The sequence below is a fragment of the Furipterus horrens genome, unplaced genomic scaffold, assembly GCF_987537825.1.
Source record: "Furipterus horrens unplaced genomic scaffold, mFurHor1.1.pri manual_scaffold_2, whole genome shotgun sequence".
NCBI classification, from domain to species: domain Eukaryota; kingdom Metazoa; phylum Chordata; class Mammalia; order Chiroptera; family Furipteridae; genus Furipterus; species Furipterus horrens.
Window position 1 is genome coordinate 143,545,038 of NW_028327172.1, and position 23,950 is coordinate 143,568,987.

General features: G+C 32.2%; 1 protein-coding gene across 1 annotated transcript in view; it reads right to left on the bottom strand.

Annotated features, from left to right (window-relative positions):
• Nucleotides 1-1,290: 1,290 nt before the first annotated feature.
• TRDMT1 (tRNA aspartic acid methyltransferase 1) overlaps nucleotides 1,291-23,950 on the bottom strand; it is a 55,556-nt gene continuing 32,896 nt past the window's right edge. The window contains exons 3-11 of the mRNA XM_090268021.1: nucleotides 18,708-18,784; nucleotides 16,558-16,629; nucleotides 15,876-15,941; nucleotides 14,539-14,608; nucleotides 13,139-13,222; nucleotides 11,493-11,836; nucleotides 9,342-9,399; nucleotides 8,171-8,300; nucleotides 1,291-1,769 (exon numbers count right to left, since the gene is read on the bottom strand). Of these exons, the coding sequence (XP_090124147.1) occupies nucleotides 1,669-1,769; nucleotides 8,171-8,300; nucleotides 9,342-9,399; nucleotides 11,493-11,836; nucleotides 13,139-13,222; nucleotides 14,539-14,608; nucleotides 15,876-15,941; nucleotides 16,558-16,629; nucleotides 18,708-18,784 (1,002 nt within the window). The 3' untranslated portion in view covers nucleotides 1,291-1,668. The remainder of the gene's footprint in view (nucleotides 1,770-8,170; nucleotides 8,301-9,341; nucleotides 9,400-11,492; nucleotides 11,837-13,138; nucleotides 13,223-14,538; nucleotides 14,609-15,875; nucleotides 15,942-16,557; nucleotides 16,630-18,707; nucleotides 18,785-23,950) is intronic.

Consider the following 23,950-nt stretch of genomic DNA (forward strand, 5'->3'; position numbering starts at 1 on the left):
AGTACACAGTTTGGTGGCATTAATTACATTCACAATGTTGTGTAACTATCACCATCACCCTTGTCCAGAATATTTTCACCACACCAAACTGAAATGCCATAGCCATTAAACACAAACACCCATTCCTAAGGTCCCACAAGCCATGGTAACAACTATACTTTTTCTCTCTATGCACTGGATTATTTCATATACTTCATTTAAGTGGAATCATACAAAATTTGTCCTTTTGTGTATGACTTATTTCACTGAGCATAATGCCCTCAGTGTTCATCCATGTTGTAGCATATGTCAGAATTTCCTTTTTATGACTGAATTATATTCCATCGTAGGTATACACCATATTTTGCTTATTCATTCATCTGCCAATGAGCACTTTTGTGAACACTTTCTGGCTATTGTGAATAATGCTGCTATGAACACTGATGTACAAATATCTGTTCAAGTCCCCACTTTCAATCCTTTTGGGTAATATCCAGAAGAGGAATTGCTGGATTATATGGTAATTCTATGTTTATTTTTTAAAGAAATTATCATCTATTTTCTACAGTTGCTGTACCATTTTACATTCCCACCAGCAATGTAATTTCTCCACATCAAATTATTTTTTAAGGATAAAAATATGAGTTAAAATTTTGTGATACAATTTCTGTTCATAGTTCTTTTCATTTTCTTCTCCTTTTGTCACTTGCTTTTACCACTGAAATCAAAACCACAGGATTTTTGATGCAAGACTTAGTCTGATTAGAAACCCTAATTCCAAGAAGTCTACTGAAAGGAAGAGACAGAAAGTTAAAAGTTATAAAAGTTAATTCACAGAATAGTTAAAAGAAATGGGGTCAGAAAGCAGAGTTTCCACCCTACAATCTTACTATGATGCTACATTCCTTAGAATGTGATGTCAACAAGACACTAAAAAGAAAAAGATCTAATAACAGTAACTAAAAGGAAATGTGAAGAAATGAAGAAGGAATGAGTTTTGCCTTTCAAGTGGAGGTAGAATTAAAGATAAGGTGTACCTACATGTTCTGTGGCCTCCTGATAAAGAGGTAATCAAGAATTTAGGATTATTTTTTCTGACATTTTCTTCAGACTGCTGAATAAGGCAAATGATGATAATTTGGCTTAAAATATGATAAGCATTGAAGTAAAATAAAGGAATGTTTAAGGGATGGAAAGTAAAACATTCAATATTTGAAACAGGCTAGAATTAGAATTATTATTTTAGAATTAGGAATAATCATCTAACAAAAAAGTAAAATGACAAGATCCATAAAGCAACTTCTTTAATTAACACAAAAATATATCTTATCAGGTTCATTATAATATGGCTATTGTGACATTTTACAAAATATTGATGTAGGCATTAAAATTCTAGTGTTCCAAAATCTGTTTATAGCATACTATAGAGAGAATATTTCACATATATATTTAACAACTTCATATGAAAATATGTTTACCTAAAGCATTACAACAATTTCACTTTACAAAACACAACAGTATAAATTTAAGGAAATAAATTGGCATTTTTGTGGTAAATTCAAGTTTCTTAGTAAAGTGAGATTAAAGTAATTTAGTTGAACTTCATCAAAGTTAATTCTAATTAGAATATCAGAATTATCATCCGGATATGAAGGAATGCTGTGACCATATTTCAGAGTCATTTTAAAATTATTCACATAGGACTTTGATTAGTTTAGCTACTACATGCACGTTGAGACTATTTCCAAGTAGACGATAACGCTGTTTCACTGTTATGTTCTCAGGAAATCCTAGAAAAAGAGAGAAAACAATTTATACTACAATAATTTATAATAATAACTTCCAGAGATCAAGGATATATGCTTTAGTAAGGGCACAGTGGTCATAAACATAAATAAGTCCCTGAGGCCTCCAAGAAGTTCAATTAACAAATGATATTGTCATATCACATTACATATTATATTATGCACAGTGAACACACATATATACATTTAACATCCACAGAAAACTCCTAGAAATCTGTATGTTTGTGCACTTTAGGAAAATCAGTAGCTACCATTATTTCACAGTTGTTTTATTTAATAACAGATTTATGAAGATACAATTCACATTCTATAAAGTTCACCCTTTTAAAATGCACAATTCATTGATTTTTAGTATAGTCACAAGTTTTTCATACACCTCTACTATTTAATCTCAGAACATTTTAATCACCTGGAAAAGAAAGGCAGCCCACAGTTAACATCATACTCAATGGTAAAAAGCTGAAAATTTTCCTTTAAGATCAGGAACAAGACAAGGATGTCCATTCTTGTCAATTTTATTCAACATAGTATTGAAAGTCCTTGCCAGAATAATTAGGCAAGAAAAAGAAGTAAAAGGCATTCACATTGGAAAGGAAGAAGTAAGACTATCACTATTGTAGATTACATGATACTGGATAAAAAAAACCTAACTACTGGTTAGAATAAACAAATTCAGTAAAATTGCAGATATGAAATCAAAACACAAAAATCTGTTGTTTCTGTACACTAATAATGAACTATCAGATGAAGAAATTCAGAAAACAATCCAATTTACAACTGCATCAAAAAGAATAAAATACTTAGGAAGACTTTCAACCAAAGAGGTGGAAGACCTGTAGCCTAAAAACTATGAGACACTGATGAAGGAAACTGAAGACAAAAATAAATGTAAAGATATTCTGTACTCATGGATTGAAAGAACTAACATTGTTTGAATGTCCACCTTACTCAAAGCAATCTACAGATTCAATGCAATATCTAATGAAATTCCCATGGCTGTTTTCACAGAAATAGAATATACAATATGAAAATTCATTTGGAGCCACAAAAATACCCAAAGAGCAAAAACATTTTGAGAAAGAACAAACCTGGAAGCATCATGTTCAAGACAATAAAATGGGGGAAAGGATGGTTTTTCAGTTACTGTGTTGGAAAAACTGGACAGTCATATGTAAAAGAATGAAACCAGACTATCTTACATTGTACACAAAAATTAACTCAAACTGGATTAAAGACCTGAACATATTGAGACCTGAAACCATAAAACTCTTAGAAGAAAAAATAAATGGTAAGCTCCTTGACATATCTTGTGAACAGTTTTTTTGTGTATGACTCCAAAACCAAATGCAACAGAGGCAAAAATAAAGAAGACTACAACTAAAAAACTTCTGCATAGAAAAGGAAATCATCAAAAAAACAGAACAACAAGGCAACCTACGGAATGGGAGAAATTATCTTTGACTCCGATAAAGGGTTAATATCCAAAATATATAAAGAACTCATATAACTCCATAGCAAAAAGCAAAAACAAAACAAAACAAAAAACAATTAAATGTTGGCAGAGGATCTGAATAGACATTTTTCCAAAGAAGACATACAGACAGCCAACAGGCTCATAAACACAAACCCAACATCTCAAAGCATCAGGGAATGCAACTCAACACTGTAATGAGATATTACTTTACACCTGTTAGAATGGCTATTTTCAAAAAGACAAGTACAAAGAAGCATTGGTGAGGATGTGGAATAAGGGAACTCTTGTGCACTGTTTGATGGGAATGCAAATAGGTTAAGCCACTGTGGTGGAAGTATGGAGGCTCCTCAAAAACTAAAAAAAATTTAAATTAAACTATCATATAATTTCACTTCTGGGTATTTATCCTATAAAAACAAAAGTACTAATTAGAAAAGATATATGCACTTCCATGTTTACTGCAGCATTATTTATGGTAACTAAGACATAGAAATAAGCCGCGTCCACCAATAAGTAAATAGAAAAGAAAGTGTCATCTATACAGTATACACAATGGAATACAATTGAGCCATAGAAAAGAATGAAATCCTGACATCTGTGACAACATGGATGGAGAGTAAGGGCATTATGTTAAGTAAGTCAGAGAGAGAAAGACAAATGCCATGTAATCCTGCTCATATGTGGAACCTAAAAAAACAAACCAAGGAAGAAAACAAACAAAGCTCACAGATACAGAGGACAGACTAGTGGTGATAGGGGTGGGGGGACAAAATGGGAGAAGGGGATAAAAAGGTACACAACTCCAGCTATAAAATAAGTAAGCTATGAAGATGTAATATACAGCATGGGTGACTATAATTAATAATATTGTATTCCATATTTGAAAACCTCTCAGAGGGTCGATCTTAAAAGCCCTCATCACAAGAAAAAAAAGAAAAAAATTATAACTATGTATGGTGACGGATATTAACTAGATTTATTGTGGTGACCATTTCACAATGTGTAGAAATATCTAATCTTTTTTGTATACCTGAAACTAACACAATACTATATGTTAATTATACCTCAATTTAAAAAAGCCAATACCCATTAGCAGTCACTCACCATTTCCCCTCTTTACCCCTAAACCAGTTATCTATTTTCTTTCTCTACGGACTTGAAAATTCTGAACATTTCATATAAATGAATACATACAATATGTTGCTTTTGTTTCTGACTTCTTTCACTTAACATAATGTTTTCAAGGTTCATTTATGTTACAGACTGTACCAATACTTCATTCCTCTTAATGGCCAAATAATATTCTATTGTATGGATATACTATATTTTATTTATCCATTCAGAAATTTGGGTAGTTTCTACTTTTTTATTATTTTGAATAATGCTGTTATGAACATTATATATAAGTTTTTACATGGACATTATTTTTAATTCTCTTGGATATACACCCAGAGGTGAAAATGTTGGGTCAAACAAGAACTCCATGTCTAATATTTGAGGAACTTTCAGACTACTTTCCAAAGCAGCTATACAATCTGATATTCTCATCAGAAGTAGTATAAGGGATTTCTCCACATCTTTTTCTACAGTTATTGTCTTTTTGTGAAATGGTATGTATTGTGGTTTTGATTTACATTTCCCTCATAACTAATGATGTTGAGCATCTTTTTATGTGCTTATTGGCTATTTGTCTATCTTCTTCAGAGACGTGTCTATTCAAATCCTTTGCCCATTTTAAAATTTGATTAATATTATTCTTATTGTTGAGTTGTAAGAGTTCTTCATATATTCTAGATACAAGTTCCCCACAGTTGTTTTTTATATTTTGCTTCCACAAACTGACTTTCTCATGGTGACCTTCTATTTGCTACATTCTTTTTCAAAACAAAATGCCCCACAGATACTACATTTGCTGGAACAAAGCCTTCTGAGTATCAACATAAAAGACTGTCTATGCCTCAGAGTGTACAGCATAATGTTAGTTACAATGTTAGAAATTTGCATTCAGTATCCCTTGGCATAGCAATTATATAAAAGAAAAGCAAGTTACATGCTGAAAAGAAGGAATTGAAAAGCTTTAAGAACAGCAAAATTTCATACACTTGTGAGGACCAAAAGGTAGAGATGATTGGCATAAAGTTGCTTCATCAACACTTGACATTATACTTACAATAAAATAACAGTGATTGCTATAATAAAACTATATTTGCAATTGAGCATAACCATAATATTGCTATTATAAAGATAATACGTCTTAGGCAAGCATATTAGTCATCTCAAAAATTAGAATGTTCAAAGTAGCCACAGGTACAAATACATCTACAAGGATATAAAGATGATCCTTTGCAATGTTAAGATTACATCAGAGAGGAAGAAACATTTGAGAATAAGTCAGACTTGGCCCTGACCAGTGTGGCTCAGATGGCTGGATGTCTTCTTCAAAACAAAAGGTTACCAGTTCAATTCCCAGTCAGGGCAAATGCCTGGGTTGTGGGTTTAGTCCTCAGGTGGAGTTATGAGACGGAATTGATTTTTTCTCTCTTACAGCCATGTTTCTCTCCCTTTCTTTCTCCCTTCCTTGACCTCTCTCTAAAATAAGTAAAATCTTTTAAAAAAAGAAGTTGGATTTGTAAAAATTATATATGTGTGTGCATTTTACATATAAATACTGATATTAAAATCTAACCAACTTCTAAGGAAAAATTATGTAGTTTTTTTTAAGGGGCTTTCAAAAAAACTTATGTACACTCAAAATAATAATAATCCTCATAAACAAAAAACATAGAATTAATGAGGTCAAGCTAGCAGCTTTCATTTAGTAAGTGTAGGTTAGTGTTCTTCTCTTCCAAAACCTGCTATTGCACAAATGCATGCCACTAGCCACAAAGGAAACCAGGACAAAATGTACGAAAAAATCAATCCAAAACCATCATTGCCAGTGGACAGGCAATGAATACCCATTTTGGAGCTAGAGTCAATAATGTCAAAAGCACACATGAAGGACAGTTCTGTCAAAGTGCTACTTAGTGGTGACATCAGGGCAAGTCTGGCTATAGAAATAGATCACATATTTAAAAAAAAGGTAAGCAATGAAAAAGGCTTTTTAAAAATGTATTATACATATATTCTACCCATCCAAAATTTGTAAGTAATGAGAAAAACATATATGAAGTAAAGGCTATAAAAACAAGTAAATGTTTATGACTTACAAAATAAAAGCTAACACTTAAATTTTATATTGTGTCAATGTGTAAACATTTTACATATACTAACTTACTTAACTGTCACAACAACCCTATGAATTTGGTGCAACTATCCCCATTTTACAGATGTGTAAACTAAGGCAGAGAGTGGTTAAGGTATAGGTAGGGTTCAGACTCAATCAGTTTGACTCTGGGGTCCATGCTAAGTTTCAATATTATGAAAGTGATGACTACTGTTTGCAAAAGCATTCATATAAAACTTAGCAATTAGCTGGTATTAGATATTAATCTATTTTCTCTTTTTAGTACTATCAAAATTACCTTTGCTCATTCTAAAAAAGAAAAGAAAAAAATACTAACAAGGAAAGTAGATTGGGAATTAAATTCTTGAGTTTAATTCTCAGCTCTTTGTTTTATGATATTCTCACTCACTTTGTGACATAAACTAAGACAAGGAAAGTCTGTGTTTTTCTTAAATAACACTCCCCAGGATATTTGTGACTGAATGAGATCACCAAGAAAAAGGCAAAGGACAAAATAAACCTGTTTGTTGTGACTACACTAAGAGAAACAAAGACCAAGAGGATGGTCACATTATATTAACAGTTTGTTCCCACTGTACAAAAGAATGTGTTCTAAAACTTGATCTGTAAATCCATTACTTAGAATTTTAAACATAATCCATTCAGCCCATTATGTGCTTCAAGGATAGTACTATTACAACAACATTGGATTTGGTAGTTTGGCTATTCTGCCTTCAAACTCCAATCAGAGATAACAAAAACACATTCCCTCCTTGTGTAGCCCTGGAAGTTTGCTGAGGAGGTCCATCTTTCCCCTTCTTATGAACCAGGTATGAGAACATACCTACCCCATCCTAAGACAAGGCATCCATAGAGGGGAGGGCACGGGCACCAAGGAGACGGGGTCAGGAAGGGTGCAGGGCTGCTCTGAGAAGCAATGGCAATGTGTCCCCTCCTAATAGCAACAACCCCTGGAATTCCTGGACTGCAAAGTTAGGACTTCGTCTTACTCTAGAACTTTATCTATCTTATTTTTGTTCTTGAGATGCCCTAATTTTTGCCAGTTCTGGCATATGTGTTTCTGAGTCACCCTTTCTTCCCACGAGGACAACTCTTTCCTAGACCACTTCTTCACCTTCTCTGTTCTCCCCTTAAACCTTGTAAGGAAGGACAAAGGCACATACTTGATAAGAATGCATCTTCGAGGAGAATAAATCCCTTACACAAAAATAAATAAATAAATTCTTCAACCACATTTTAATTTAATTTAATTTCTTTATAAAAATGGCAATTCTAGGCCTTCTTTCACGTGATTTAGTATTGGGTTATTAGAATAGGACCTCTGGAAGCAAGAAAATAAGCTGGAAAAAGATATTATTAATATCGATCCATGGGAAAGGTGAGGAATTGTTGATTTGGTCCTCTGTGCCTGAACATCACTCAGACCACTACTAGAATAAAGGGAGATGGAGAATAAGTCTGAAGGGACTGGATGGAGGCAGGTTATAAACAAACGGGGAAAGATGAGGGAAGAAAAATGTCAATAACTGCACAATCAGGAAAGAAACGTTTTCTTACATCTATCTCTCTGAGCGAGGGTTTCTTCATAAAATACACATATGATTCCCAAAGGAATTTTGGGACCTTTAACAAATGAAAGCTGAGATCTGTGTGTATCCCACATACCAAACTCCAGAGGAAATCCAAGGAGATTTGCTATTTCTTTAGGAGTGAAATATCGAAGTTTAAGCATTAACAACTTTTTAATCTTTTCTTCTTGTGACAAATTAGTAAGAGATTTGTAGATATTCTCAATCTGTAAGAAAAAATCCAAGATAATTGATAAAATGGAATGCAACTAGATTTGTTAAGACCACCCATTGTGAGACAGTTTAACAATAATGGATGTATTGTCTGCTATAACACACGGCAGCACATGGAAAATGTCTCTTCAATAAACTATTTAATTGGCTCATCAGTGGTGATACAAACTTTGAAAATGAATAAAAGCTAATATTCAACAGATCAGGATACTTGTAGTATACCCATCATTTTTGATCCCTCAAAAATTAAATCATAAAATAAAAATAACAAATGACAATATAACATAAAAGACGTATAGGGAAAGATTAAACAAAAAAACTTGATGAACCATGCAGTCAATTTTACAATGCTTAACATCTTTAAAATGTTTACTGTTTATGATCAATTTCATCTAATTTTGTTCTTAAAATGATAAAATATATTTAGTAAATATAATTTCTCAAATACAGACATTCATGCATATGATAGGATTTTTACCATGGGTAAATTTTATTAATAGTAAGAGTTTAATTCAGCATAAAAGAAGATAATGTCATTTCATTTCAAACTTACTCAAAAGTATAAAACTTGCAATACATCAAGCTTATAATCAACCAGGACACCATAAAAAGTTTATAATTGAAGTATTAATAAGATGTCTTGCTAAAACAGATTTCTTTCCTTAAAAGTCAGTTTTATAGTATGTGCTTCAAAGGAAGACTCCAATATTAAGATATTTGTGCATAATTTTAGAGAAATTAACTATTGAGCACTGTATGTCAATTTACTCTTTATGGAATAAAAAAATAGAGAAGGTAAGAACAAAAAGAAAATAAAAACAAAATATTTTTGTATATAAACTTATGCAACTAGAAAAAGAAAATTTTCTATAGTAAAGAATTACTATCTCTTAATATAAATATGAATAAATTATATATATATTCATTCTCAATGGAACATGTAAAATTATTTTGACATCAAATATTAAGTATGAAACATAATTTTATTTAAAATAATTTTCAAAAAATTTACTTCTAAAGCATGCATATAATACCTGCACATCCTCTGCAGTCTGTAACACAGATCCTGTCCCTTCTATGTACCTTCCATAACTGAAAAATTAACACAAACATTATATTGCATCTAATTATTTGTTAATAAAAATTTTTTAAATATTTCCTGAGTAAATTAATCAATCTTGCATATAATTATATCCTTCTGAAACATTTTGAATATCATCACATAAAGATGCTTAGTAATTGAAAATTACTAGGTGAGGAACATAAGAGCATTCTATTTAAACTTCTTAAACACTAAAGTTGGCATAATTTTTTGAATAGTGTAAATACTATTCTGAATTATGTATTATCAACTGTCATTTTTAAGTGTTCATCACCAGTGAGTATGCACTTGTAACAATTTGGTATCCAAATACTATTCAATATTTGCATTCCTTCCACTTTAAAGCAAATGTTATGAAGGTGAAAATAAAGTGCTGCTCTTTTTGACAATGCCAGAGCCATCATTTCTTCTAATGAACACAAGACCCTGCTCTCCAAGACCATGGCAAAATATTCCTAACATTTCTTGCCTAAGATAATTGCCAATGTGGTTGTTCAACATACTATCACTATTATTTTTCCTAATAGATTAATATAAAATACAAATTAAAGAAAAAGTTCACATTGGGGAATAATTGTTTTCAAATTATTTTCTCACATCATTATATACATATGTTTATATTATCTCACTAAAATAGACTTTTACAGTAAGACTTTTTTTATACTATCTTTATAATTACAAAAAAACTCAAGGTTGTTTTTTTATTACAAAATTGATGTCTTGTTTTATTAGAATCCTAAAAAGAACCTATTGGACTTGGAAATAGACAACAACTGAGTGAAGTCTTTTAAGGTAATGAAAAGCAATAAACCCATTCCCCTGGAAGTACAAGGTCAAAGTATGATAAAATCAGAATGAGTCTAGTATGATTACATCAGAAGCATAATGTCTTGTGCAAGTAGGTAAAAAGAGAAGGTTTGAAGTTGCAAGTTATACAACTACTTATCAAATAAAGATGAATGCCATTAACAAAGCAGTCAGGAATCTTTTACAAAATTTTCTGGAGAGGTCTAATTTTTTCCTTCTTTTTAGGTTTTAAAAAATTGATGAAAAAATATTACATTTAAGAAATAACCCAAAGGTAACCAGTAAAAGAAATTATAATATACACATACTATAAGAATAGAAAAGTTCTTTATGTACTTACATGCCGTAATATCCAATTAATATTGTGCAATAAAAAAGGGCACATAATAATGGATATATTACCACTTAAAGAAGGAGTAAAACTATAGTTGTATATTTAAATCCACTCTCATATATAATACCTCTGGAAGATTAGACAGTAAATTGAAATTACTGGTTGTATGTAGAGAGGGAAACTGAATGGCCAAAAGACAGAGCGGGAGTCTTAAAACCTTTTGTATTTTGAGCCATGAGAATATATTACTTATTTTGAAAACTGAATAAAATTAATTAATTCTTACCTGAGTATATGTTTCTTGATTTTAGAGAGAAAGGAAGGGAGAGAGGGAGAAAAGGAGAGAGGGAGAGAGAGAGAGAAAGAGAGAGAGAGAGAGAGACTGCCTCCCTCCCGTATGCTCCCTGATTGGGGATGGAACCTGCAACCGTTTGTGTGCGGCCCAATACTTTAACCAGCTGACCCAACCGGCCAAGCAAAACTGAACAAAATTTAAAATGTACTCTAGCATGTGTCAGATGATTCAATTTTATATTTTTGATACTAAAATTTAATTTCTTCTTCTATACTGATCATGAGTGGACATATTTTTGAAGTCTGATGTGCCTTAAGAAAAAGGGTGCTAAAAATTTGCAATTCAGCATCTTTAGAAACTGTGTTTCCACCATGGGTAATGAAGCTCCTATGAAAGCCACCAAACAAATAGCATCATCTTTTATAAGCAGTTTTGTGGGATGGGTTGTGCACATAATGTTCTGCCAGAAGGAATTCTCACTTGTGCATTCTATTAGAACATGAAAGCAGGCAATTAAGGGGAAAAAATCATTCTAGCAGAAACATTTTATAAAATGCTCCTTGTTTTGAGAAGAACTAAATAAAACAATAGGCATAAAAACCCAGTTATTTTGGATATACTATGAATAGAGTCTCTTTAAAACCTACCCTTTCGTAAAGCACATGGACCTTCTGCAAGTGGGTTTAACAATGTCTAACAAAAGAGCATATCGCAGCAATGACTTTGGTGGTAAAAAGTACTGATTCATATCAACATCATCTTCAAGAAAATCTTTTAGCATCTGCACAGAGAGATCACTGTCCTGTTGATGTTTCCGGTTAATTTCTTCTGCAGTTTCAAGCTTAAAAAGAATGGCTTCTTTTCCCAAACATTGTCTGCTGCTAACAAAGCAAACATTTGGTTCAATTTTCTTTCCTTCAGTGTCCTTTTCTGCATCTATTTCATGTTTTTGAGGATGTTCAAATTCAATTCGGGGAAACTCCATCAGTACCTGGCATTAAGCAAAAAATATAGAAATTGTCCAAAGCTTTATTAAGTATAAAAGAAATTTTAAAAATTCTGTCAGCATTATATAAAAAATCTTTTAGTTTTTATAAAGTTGTCATTATAAAGGTAAAATGTGCTTTACTTGTATTTATATAAGTTATTACAAGTTATTCTTCATACAGCTATAGGGTCATCTGGCTGTATATGATTTATTTCATGGAGCTACTACTCTGTATTTATTAATAAAAAACTCAACAAAGTAACAGACCTGATGAATAAATGTAAAACATATCTGTGAAAAAACTTTAGAAAGCAACATTAGCATTTCTAGAAAATGTGCTTTGGAAAAGTTTGCCTTACCTTTTCATCAAAGAAGAAAATCTAGAACACACACATGGTCTAAAAGAAAACTAGTAATTAAAAAAAGAAAAACACTTTTAACCCTGAAAGATTATTTCTACTCCTGAGTCCGATAGGAAAAACTTGTTCCTGCAAAACATGTAACCATGTATAAAGTCCTATTTTGTTAAAAAAAAAAAAAAGTTCCAAGAATTTTTAATGATGAATCTTTGTTAATATACTTTATACATTCTTTTTGGAACTGCCCACTATGAGAAAGGAGGTGTATTGGTATTGTATTGTAGGGGACTGAAATGACACTACTGAGCCCCTTAGCAGGATATGACTTGAAGTTCTTCCCTGTGATGGTTATGGAGACCTTCACTTGAACCGCTGAAACTCTGTTATTCAGACTAACTGCTGACAGAAGCACATACTACTGCCTACATAATTAGGTATCCTATCTATAGGAACTGAGCATTTTATTTTTAGTTTCTAATAATCATTGCTACTTTTAATCAATTAAGGCTAAATAGCATTGACTTCAACAAAAATGCAACCAATGTGTTAAAATACTCTTCAGCCATTTTTTAAAGATAATTTAATTGAATTTTATCAAAAGTAGTCAATGGATTTTGTTGGGGGAGTTATGATAAATGCAAAATAGCCAATGGTCAGAAGGTAAATTATAGAAGGAAAAGGAGGGTAACAATACTAATGGTATTTTTTTTAAACTTTTAACTCATTTTTTTCTAATGATGAAAGAAAACTTTTTGTTTTGTTTTATTTCAAGCAATAAAAATGGCATCATTAGAAAAATGATAGACCTAGGGCATGGTCTATATTATAGGCTCACTAAGACATATATACACCTCCACAAAGTAGTACTTAAAATAAGTTAGCGCACTGAGATATATTTCCAAGAGATAAATAATAATAATGACAATAACAACAACAATAATAATACCTGACCAGGGACTTGAAATGGTAATGGCTCTGACTGAAGCTTTGCAATAAGGAAATACCGAAGCCTTGAATTTGGAATGCCAAGCTGGAAATTAAAGAGATCTGTATCAACTTTTAGCACCAAGTAGAGAAACTCATACAGGTATACAATTAGCTTCTGCCATAAAAAAATTCTATTACTAAGTTGTGGAAGACTTCTTTGTATAAATTTTTAAAACATTTGAACTGCTGCTTTATACCTTTATTTTGAATGAAATAAAGATTGAATACGATAAATCATATGTCTATGAGTCACTTTCATTTTATATTTCCCAGGAAAGAAGTTATATAGACATTTTTACATTCATTATTGATAATACGTAACTATAAAAAATAAAATACAGCTATTCTTGGCAATTTATTACCTCATTTTATTAAAAAAAGGATTTACCAAATTTTAAAGTTAAAAGGCAATAAATATGAAATATAATTTGAGATCAGATATATTGCTATTTCCACAGTTGGACATCTAATTTTTTTATATTGATGTTAATTTAGTTTTAGGTTCAAAGTATAACATTAGCCTATACAGTCCATTAAAGATATTTCCATGTGCGAAGCGTTCATTCAATAAAAATTTGTTGAACAAAGGAACATACTGAAACTAGGAAGATGGATAGAAGTTACAATCCCCTTATTACCTACAGCATCTATCACCCCTGTCCACAGCAATTTGGGTTGACCATAAATTAGTGAGACAATTCTGATCCTAGAGAGAAGTCATTGTGAATGGTAAGTTTTTTTTAACATACTCTCTTTGCGGTCTTAGGGTACACTTAAGTTTAATAACAACAACAACAATATGGACATTAATTTTTTAAATAGGTTTTCTTCTAACTTTAGGACAAAGAATTGTAAAATATGTAAAAGATGATAATAGGCTAACAAATGCAAAGACAAAAGAAAAAACAGATATTGACATTTGTAATATCAAAGATCTACCAAATTCTTATCATAATCAATTTCTTAACCATGAAATAGAAGCAATGTTTGCATTTTAATGGTATGCCCCCAAAAAGGGTTTGAAAATTATCTTATGTTCATTTTGTTTTCTATTTTGGACTATTTTGATTACTAAACTACAGCATACCTAGTTTGTAAATACTATATTTAACATTTTCAAAATATACTTTTCTTTTCTGTGTAGAAAGAAAAATATATTCTCTGTGAGCCTCGAGTTATATATTTTTCATATGTATAAATGAATCTACATGTCTGTACCATATTCTTGGGGGAAAAAAACCCATGACTGAAGTAATTTTAAGATTTACCTATAATATTATCCATATAGATCCATTCTTCTTACTGATTCAAATTCCCTTTGAGAAAATGTATTAAAAAGTTTATAATTTTGGTACCTACAGAGGTTGGTGATAATAGAAATTCTTGGTACTGAAAGCCACAATTTCCTATTGTGTTTATTAACAGGTCTCTGAAAAGACAAAATATAAAAGAAAAAAGAAAAGCTTTCACCCTACAGCTGGAAATGGAGTTCTTATATAAAATATTATACATAAAACTTCATTTTAAGTGAAAACTGAACCTCCAGTCAAATTATTTAGAAAGAATAATCCTATGTCTTTATTAAGTCCAGTATTTAAGAAATTATATTACTCAAAAAAACTAGATCATTTCTACTGTAAGTAAATACAGTTATCAAATAATTTATCCAAACTGGTGAGAAATAGAATCACTCATCCACTGATAATAAATTTGCTATGGGAAGTGGAACTATCTATAGTAAATCAGATGAGGCAACACTGTTAGAGACAGCAGCTAGATCAAAAACTTGGATGTTCTCTCTCCAGCTAGGCTACCATCTGAAAGGGCCCTGACACATGGCTTGCTTCTCCCATCTAACTGTATGACAGAGAATGCCTGTCCACAAGACCAAATCTAATTATTTTTTCCTTTTTTCAATTAAGTTTATTGGGGTGACACTGGTTAATAAAATAAATACAATAATAAATAAATAAATAATAAACATTGCATAGGTTTCACATATACGATTCTATGATACATCATCTGTACATTGCATTGTGTGCCCACCATCCAAGGTCAAATCTTCCATCATCATATGCCTGTTTGATCCTCCTATCCCCTTCTTTCTGGTAACCACCATACTGCTGTCTGTATCTATGAGATTTACTTGTTTGTTTTACTTGTTTGTTCATTTCTTGCTTTCAGTTCAGTTTTATATCCCACATGAGTGAAATCATATGGCTCTTAACTTTTTGGCTTATTTTGCTTAACATGATATTCTCAAGATTCTTCAACAGATGACTGGATAAAGAAGATGTGATACATACATACAATGAAACACTACTCAGCCATGATAAAATATAAAATACTGCCATTTGCAACAACATGGATGGATCTTAAAGACCAATTCTTATTGAAACATTCCTACTGCTACAGAAATAGGCACCAATACAAGCAGCTAAAAATTGAGAAATACCTTCTCATTAAAATGGGTACTCATTCTAGAAAATTCAAACATCAGAATGGAAGAGAATCAGTTAAACTTAACCTTGTGATGCTTTACATTATTAGTCAAAATCAACATTAATGAATAAAATATATAACATGATATAAAATGTCAGAATGTACATGTTTATTTTTAAGATCTTTATTTCACAATAGTTCCTACTATAAAATATACTATCTCTAAGATGAACACAAGACAAAAACATTTTTACCTTGTAGAAGATACTTCAAAACCTTTAACATTTTCTAAAAGAATATACTTCGGTAATTTTTGTAATCTGAGAAAATACAAAAACAAAAACAAATGGAATTCCAAAAATCTCTTTGCTAAGAAGTAAGTAATAAAGAAAATCCTTACTTGTGGGAAACATGATGTAAGTAATTTTCTGAACTCTTTTTATAAAAGAATTTTATAAAGGATGAAGACAACTCATATTTTATTCATTTTTCCCCATAATCATGGCACACCTGATAAAGTTAACATTTGAAATGTTAATCTCCATTGAGTTTATCTCAAAACATGAGTTCACACAGAGCCTCTGAACTGCAACTCAAAGGGCTGCCATGTACACAGAATGGTGACTCCCAAGGTTAGCACATGCTTCCAGGCAACAGCTTTTGCTAACATAAGCTTCATCTGCATTAATACTATGAGCCCAGGCAATAGAATTCAGCTATTGGGCTGTAACTCCCTGTCACTCACTGCAGTGGCAACTGTGGAATCAGCAAACACTTGCAGTTATTCTATCGGTCATGACAGAAGATAAATGACTGTACAGTATCTCCAGGCAGCATGAATAAACTGCTAATCTCTGTAAAAAGACCAACATCACATTCTTCCAAGTCCAAAGTTTTAAATTTAAGACAAGTTTGTACAGGAATCTAAGGTTTTACCTTGGGAGAATATCTAGAATATATAAGAAGCTATTTGTCCTGGGATCAGTTGCATCACCTTGCAGACCAATTCTAAAGGGATTGAGAAAGCACATATAAGTTTATCAAGAATCTTACATAAATATACCAAACCACTTTGAAAAAGTCAAAACCAAGTCATCATTTTTGTTGCTACAGTGAACAAAATGCACTTATTCATTTAATTTTTAGAGAGTTTTGTCTAATAAACACACTTAAATTTATTTTTAAAAAACAATATGCCAAATAATTTACATAAGGCAAAAAACAGGAAGTCAATGAAGAATAAAGTCAATTACCCTCTTAAAATAACTTGGATTAGGAAAGGTACACACACACACACACGCACACACACACTTGCTGATGGCAACCTTGGCTCTGCCCCAGATGAGACAACAAGAGTTCTAATGAACAAGCTGCTTGGGTAGGGGGGCAAGATAGATATGATGGAATTGATGACTTTTACCATCTAAGCAGATCAAAGTTAGTAAGGAAAACAGAGATTCTTGTCAAATGTAAAAAGAAGAGACTTAAGGCAGCTGAAGCCTTGAGATTCTACAAGCAAGAGCTGCAACTTGGTTACTTACACTAACTAGGACAAAACAGACGACTAAAACAGGCAGTATTTGGACCAGCAATTATATCTTACAAATAAGATTCAACAGAGTTAATTGTCTAACCTGAATGCTGTATACTTGAAACTTATATAAAGTATTACTGAATGTCAGCTGTAATTGAAAAAAAATTTTTTTTAAAGGTTCATATTATCAAGCAGAAAGGAAGGCTTGGATTGGGCCTCAGGAATAGAAACGGAGGACCGTGCTACTTACTAACCTCATAGTCTTAAATAAGTTACCATACTTAATATTATGTGTCAGTTTCCTCATACCTGACAGTAAAGCCAAACCATTAGTGGACCTGAGGTTCAGATGGGAGATTAGAGTGGATTTGAATAGATTCCTCAGAAATCTTGTGTTCTTCTCATTCTGGCCCTTTCCTTTCAGCATTCCAAGTGATGACAGTAGTACAGAATCAGTAACTGCTACCATCAGCATAAGACTATATAATGGAGCTGGAAAATTCGTATTGCCTAGTGACAATGTAGCCATCAAAACATGGTACATAGCCAATGCACTACCTGTCTGTGGTGATACTGACATAAACAAACCTACTGCACTGCCAGTCCTATGAAAGTATAGCACAAATAATTATGTACAGTACATAATACTTAGTAATAATAATAATCGGCGTTGTTGGTTAAGTAATGGTTTATCTACTATGGTATACTTTTTATTATTTTAGAGTGCACTCTTTCTACTTATTAAAATAAGTTTGCTGTAAAACAGTATGCCAGGTTACACTGGCAACAGCTTTATATATATAATGTTTTCACCATGTCTCTTGATTGCATCATTTTGTCTTGTTTAATCTCGTGTTGTTTTATAAATTAGTGTGCCTACGTGTACAGTGTGAATAAAGCCTACAGTAGTGTACAGTAATGCCCTGGGCCTTCACACTCACTCACATTCACTTAACCACCAGAGCAACTTCCAGTCCTACAAGGTCCATTCACAATAAATACTTTATACCAGTGTACCATATTTTAGATTTTATAGCATATTTTCATGGTACCTTTTCTATGTTTAGATACCTAAATGCTTACCATTGTGTTATACTTGCCTACAGCATTCAATACTGTAACATGCTGTACAGGTTTGTAGCCTGGGAGCAACAGGCTAGAGCATATAACCATGTAACCTAGATTCGTGTAGGCGCACTCTGTGATGTGTTGCAGAGATGACATCGCCTGACCACACACATTTCTCAGAACATATCCCTAAGCTGCACATGGTTGTTATCTTCTTAGGCTGGTATAAAAGAGGTCCCTTATAGTCACTGCATATCTACTACTGACCAAATTACTTTGCTCATGTGGCAGTAATTGCTATTTTCTTCATAATTAATGCTGAATTATAAACATAAGTAGATTAAAGAAATTACTTATGAAAAATTTTAAAACTATGAAAATATAACTGATGTACTTCAAAGTGTCCATGCTCAAAACTATGGTATGATTTGATTTAATGAGTCCTTCAAAAGTACTCTCTACAGAGAAATATTATTATACATACCGTGTGAATGGCTGACAGGGAGGGCTCATTAAAATCATATTGAAAGATAATCTGTCAAACTCTTCTAGTGTAATGCCCTAAGGAATGAACATTTGGGGAGAGAATGTAAAAATGTATAGAATGATAAAGGAGTAAAAATGCCAATTATAGCTATTTCTGATATAAATATATCAGAAATTATACCAGTTAATGATTTTATTTACAATACCAAAAAGTTTATATAACACAATACTTTTCAAATCAGCTTCATTTAAACTAACTTTCTAACCCAATATTGTGAAGGAACCAATTACAAAAAGTTAAGTGACTTACCCCAAGTTCCCAGAGCCAACCATATGATATGCAACTTATTAATTTCATAACTAAAATGTGGACCAGTTAAAGCTAAGTTCCTAAAACTAAAGTAAAAATTAAACAATCTTTTACATCAGAAGCATACTGATGTAAACAGAGCTAATATCTCCAATACACAAAAAATTACAATTTTAAAGGATTCTTGAAAACAGTCATTTTTTAAAAATAGTACAATCCAAATGATAGAATAGTTATGCAAAAAAACCTCATACCACTCACAATTTTATTTAACCAGGTATTCTAGGTCATAAATGTGTTGGAGTACAAATTATGAATATACAAAAATTATCTTTAATACAGTTAACTCTTGAACCATGTGGGTATGAATTTCACAGGTCCACTTATCCATGGATTTTAAAAAATAAATAACCGTACTGTTTTCGCACTACATTTGGGAGTCCACAGATATGGAGGGCTGACCATATGCATAGATCTATACCAGAGATTTTCAACCTTTTTGATCTCCTGGCACATATAAACTAATTACTAAAATTCTACAGCACACCAAAAACTGTATTATATTTTTTGTTGATCTGACAAAAAAAAAGGCACAATTTTGATTTATTCACACTGGACACTTATTGTTGTGTTGGCTGTTGTCATTTTTTTATTTGACAAGCTAAGGTAAAAGAGGTCAGTGCCACTGACTAAACAGTCAGGTGTATCACGTTTTAAAAATTATTTTATTTTATTTTATTTTTTTATTTAATCTTTATTGTATTCTTTCCATTACCATTTAACCTCTTACAACCCCCTGGCCCCAGCAATCACCACACTGTTGTCATGTCCATGAGTCCTTTTTCTTTTTAGCTCAATCCCTCCACTCCCTAACCAGCAGCCCCCCTCCAACTAGCTGTCATCCTGCTCTCTATGAATCTGTTTCTGTTTTGTTTGTCAGTTCAATTTGTTCATTAGATTCCACATGTGAATGAAATCACATGGTATTTCTTTCTTTGATTATTTCACTAAGCATAACATTTTTCAGGTCCATCCATACTGTTGCAAAGAGTAAAATTTTCTTCTTTTTTACAGCTGAGTAGAATTCCAATGTGTAAATGTCCCATAGTTGCCTTATCCACTCATCTATTGATGGACACTTGGCTTGCTTCCGTATCTTGAAGATTATAAATGATGATGCAATAAACATAGAACTTTTTATGTTCTTTCAAAGTAGTGTTTTGGGTTCCTTTGGATATATTCCCTGAAGTGGGATTGCTGGGTCAAGAGGCAGATCCATTTTTAATTTTTTGAGGTATCTCTATTCTGCTTTCCACAGTGGCTGCACAAGTCTGCATTCCCACCTACAGTGCACTAGGGTTCCCTTTTCTCCACATCCTCACCAGCACTTGTTGTTTGTTGATTTGTTGATGATGGCCATTCTGACATGTGTGAGACAGTATCTCATTGTGGCTTTAGTTTTCATCTCACTGATGATTAGTGGTGTTGAGCATCTTTTCAAATGTCTATTGGCCATTTGTATGTCCTCTTTGGAGAAGTGTCTATTCAAGTCATTTTTTAATTGAGATGTTTGTTTTCTTGGTGTTGAGTTTATAAGTTCTTTATAAATTCTGGATATTAACTACTTATCAGATGTATCAGCGAATATGTTCTCCCATTCTATGGGATGTCTTTATTTTGTTGATGATTTCCTTTCCTGTGTAGAAAATTTTTAGTTTGATATAGTACCTCTTGTTTATTTTTTATTGTTTCCCTTGCTTAAGGAGATATATCTGATAAAAAAATTTCTATGAGCAATGTCCAAGATTTTGCTGCCTATGTATTCTTCTAGGATTTTTATGCTTTCTGTTCTAACATTTAAGTCTTTGACCCAATTTGAGTTTATTCTTGTGTATGGTATAAGAATATGGTCTAGTTTCATTTTTCTGCATGTATTTGTCCAATTTTTCCAACACTATTTATTGAATAAACTACTTTAGCCCATTGTATGTGTTTGCTTCCTCTGTCAAGTATTAAATGATGATAAAGTGGTGGGTTTATTTCTGGGCTCTCTATTCTGTTCCATTGATGCATGTGTCTGTTTTTATGCCAGTACCAACCTATTTTGATTACTATGGCCTTGCAGTTTGATATTAGGTAGCGTGATTCCTCCAACTTTGTTCTTCTTTCTCAGGATCACTGTTGCTATGCAAAGCCTTTTGTGGTTCCATATACATTTTGAAAAATTTGTTCCAGTTCTGTGAAATATGTCATTGGAATCTTGATAGGAATTGCATTGACACTATAGATTGCTTTGGGTATTATGGACATTTTAATGATGTTAATTCTTCCTATCCATGAACATGGTACGTGCTTCCACTTATTTGTATCTTCTTCAATTTCTTTCTTCAGTGTCTTATAATTTTCCAAGTACAGGTCTTTTACATCCTTAGTTAGGCTTATTCCCAGGCATTTGATTCTTTTTGAAGCAATTGTGAATGGAATCGTTTCCTTAATTTCCCTTTCTGTTAGTTTGTTATCGTCATATAAAAATGTAACTGATTTCTGGATATTAATTTTGTATCCTGCTACTTTCCTGAATTCATTTATCGAACTAGTAGTTTCTTGGTGGAGGTCTTTGAGGTTCTCTATGTACAGTATTATATCATCTGCAAATAAAAAGTTTTATGTCTTCCAATTTGAATGTCTTTATTTCTTCCTCTTGTTTGATTGCTGTGGCTAGGACTTGCAGTACTATGTTGAATAAGAGAGATGAAAACAGACATCCCTTTCTTGTTCCAGATCTTAAAGGGAATGCTTGTAATTTTTGCTCATTGAACATGATGCTGGCAGTGGGTTTGTCATATATGGCCTTTATTATGTTTATGTATGTTCTCTCTATTCACACTTTGCTGAGAGTTTTTATCATAAATTGGTGCTGGATTTTATCAAAAGCTTTTTCTGCAATACTGATATGATCATGTGGTTTTTATCCTTCATTTTGTTTATGTGATGAATCACATTTATTAATTTGCAAATGTTGGACCAACCTTGCATTCCTGGTATAAATCCTACTTGATGATGGAGTATGATCTTTTTTGACACATTTCTGTGTTCTATTTGCTATTATTTTGTTAAGGATTTTAGTATCTATGTTCATCAGGGATACTGGCCTATAATTTTCTTTCTTTACCTGGTTTTGGAATTAGGATAATGCTGGCCTTGTAAAATGCATTTGGGAGCCTTTCATCCTCTTGAATTTTATGAAATAATTTGAGAAAGAGAGGTTTTAGTTCTCAGAATATTCAGTAAAATTCCCCTGTGAAGCCAACCAGTCCAGGGCTTTTGTTTGTTGGGAGTTTTTTGATTACTGCTCTAATTTCAGTAGGTGTAATCTGTCTATTCGGATTCTCTGATTATTCCTGATTTAGTTTTGGAGAATTGTATGCTCCTAAGGAATTTATCAATTTTTTCCAGGGTGTCCAGTTTGTTGGTATATAATTGTTCATATATTTTCTTACAATCCTTTGTATTTCTTTGTTGTCAGTTGTCATTTCTCTTATTTCTGATTTTATTTGGGTCCTTTTTCTTTTTTTCTCAACAAGCCTGATTAAAGGATTTTCAATCTTGCTTATCTTTTCAAAGAACTAGCTCTTGTATCCATTGATTTTTTGTATCATACTTTAGACTCTATTTCATTTATTTCTGTTCTAATGTTTATTATTTCTTTTTTTTCTGCTCACTTTGGGGTTTGTTGTTATTTTTCAAGATCCTTTAAGTGTGGTTTTAGATCATTTGAGCTTTTTCTTTTTCTTTTTTCTTTCTTTCTTTTTTTTTTTTTTGTTTGTTTTTTGAGATAGGCCTGTAATGAATCTCCCTCCTAGGATTGTTTTCCCCATGTCCTACTGATTTTTGGGTTGTTGTGTTCATTTTCATTTGTTTCCAGGTATCTTTTGATTTCTTCCTTGATCTCATTCTTAACCCATTCATTGTTTAATAATATGTTATTTAGCTTCCATTTCTTCACATATTTTTCAGTGTTCATCTTGTGATTAGTTTCTACTTTTATAGCACTGTGGTCAGAGAAAATGCTTAATATGATTTTAATGTTCTTAAATTTATTGAGGCTTATTTTGTATCCTAACTTGTAGTCTATCCTAGAAAATGCTCCATGCACACTTCAATAGTATGTATATCTTGGTGCTTTGGGGTAAAATGCTCTGAGACAGCAATTAAATCCATTTGAGCTAGTGTATCATTTAAGGCCACTGTTTCCTTACTGATTTTCTCCCTGGAAGATCTATCCATTGAAGTCAATTTTGTGTTAAAATCCCTGACCATGACTTGTAGTTCTGTCAGTCTCTCCCTTTATGTCCATCAAGATTTGCTTTACATATTTAGGTGCTATTATATTGGGGACATAAATGTTTACTAGGGTTATGTCCTCTTGTTGGATTGTTTCCTTTATCATTATGTAATGTCCTTCTTTGTCTCTTACTATAGCCTTTGTTTTAAAGTCTATTTTGTTGGATATAAGTACTGCTATCCCAGCTTTTTTTTTTTTTCTTTTCCATTTGCATGGAATATCTTTTTCCAACCCTTTACTTTTAGTCTGTGTGTATCTTTTGATCTGAGATGGGTCTCTTGGAGGCAGTATATATATAGTTCTTGTTTTCTTATCCATTCATCTACCCTCTGTCTTTTGGTTGGAGCATTTAAGCCATTTACATTTAAGGTAATTATTGATTGATAAGTATGTAGTGCCATTATACTTTTAGAATATTTTCCTCTTTTTTTTTCTCCCTCTCTTTTTCTTCTTTTTCTTAAAGCAAACCATTTAATAACTGTTGCAGTACTGGTTTGGTGTTAACAAACTCCTTTAGCTTTTTCTTGTCTGGAAGTTCCTTATTTCTCCTTTGATTTTAAATGATAGCCTTGCTGGGTAAAGTAGC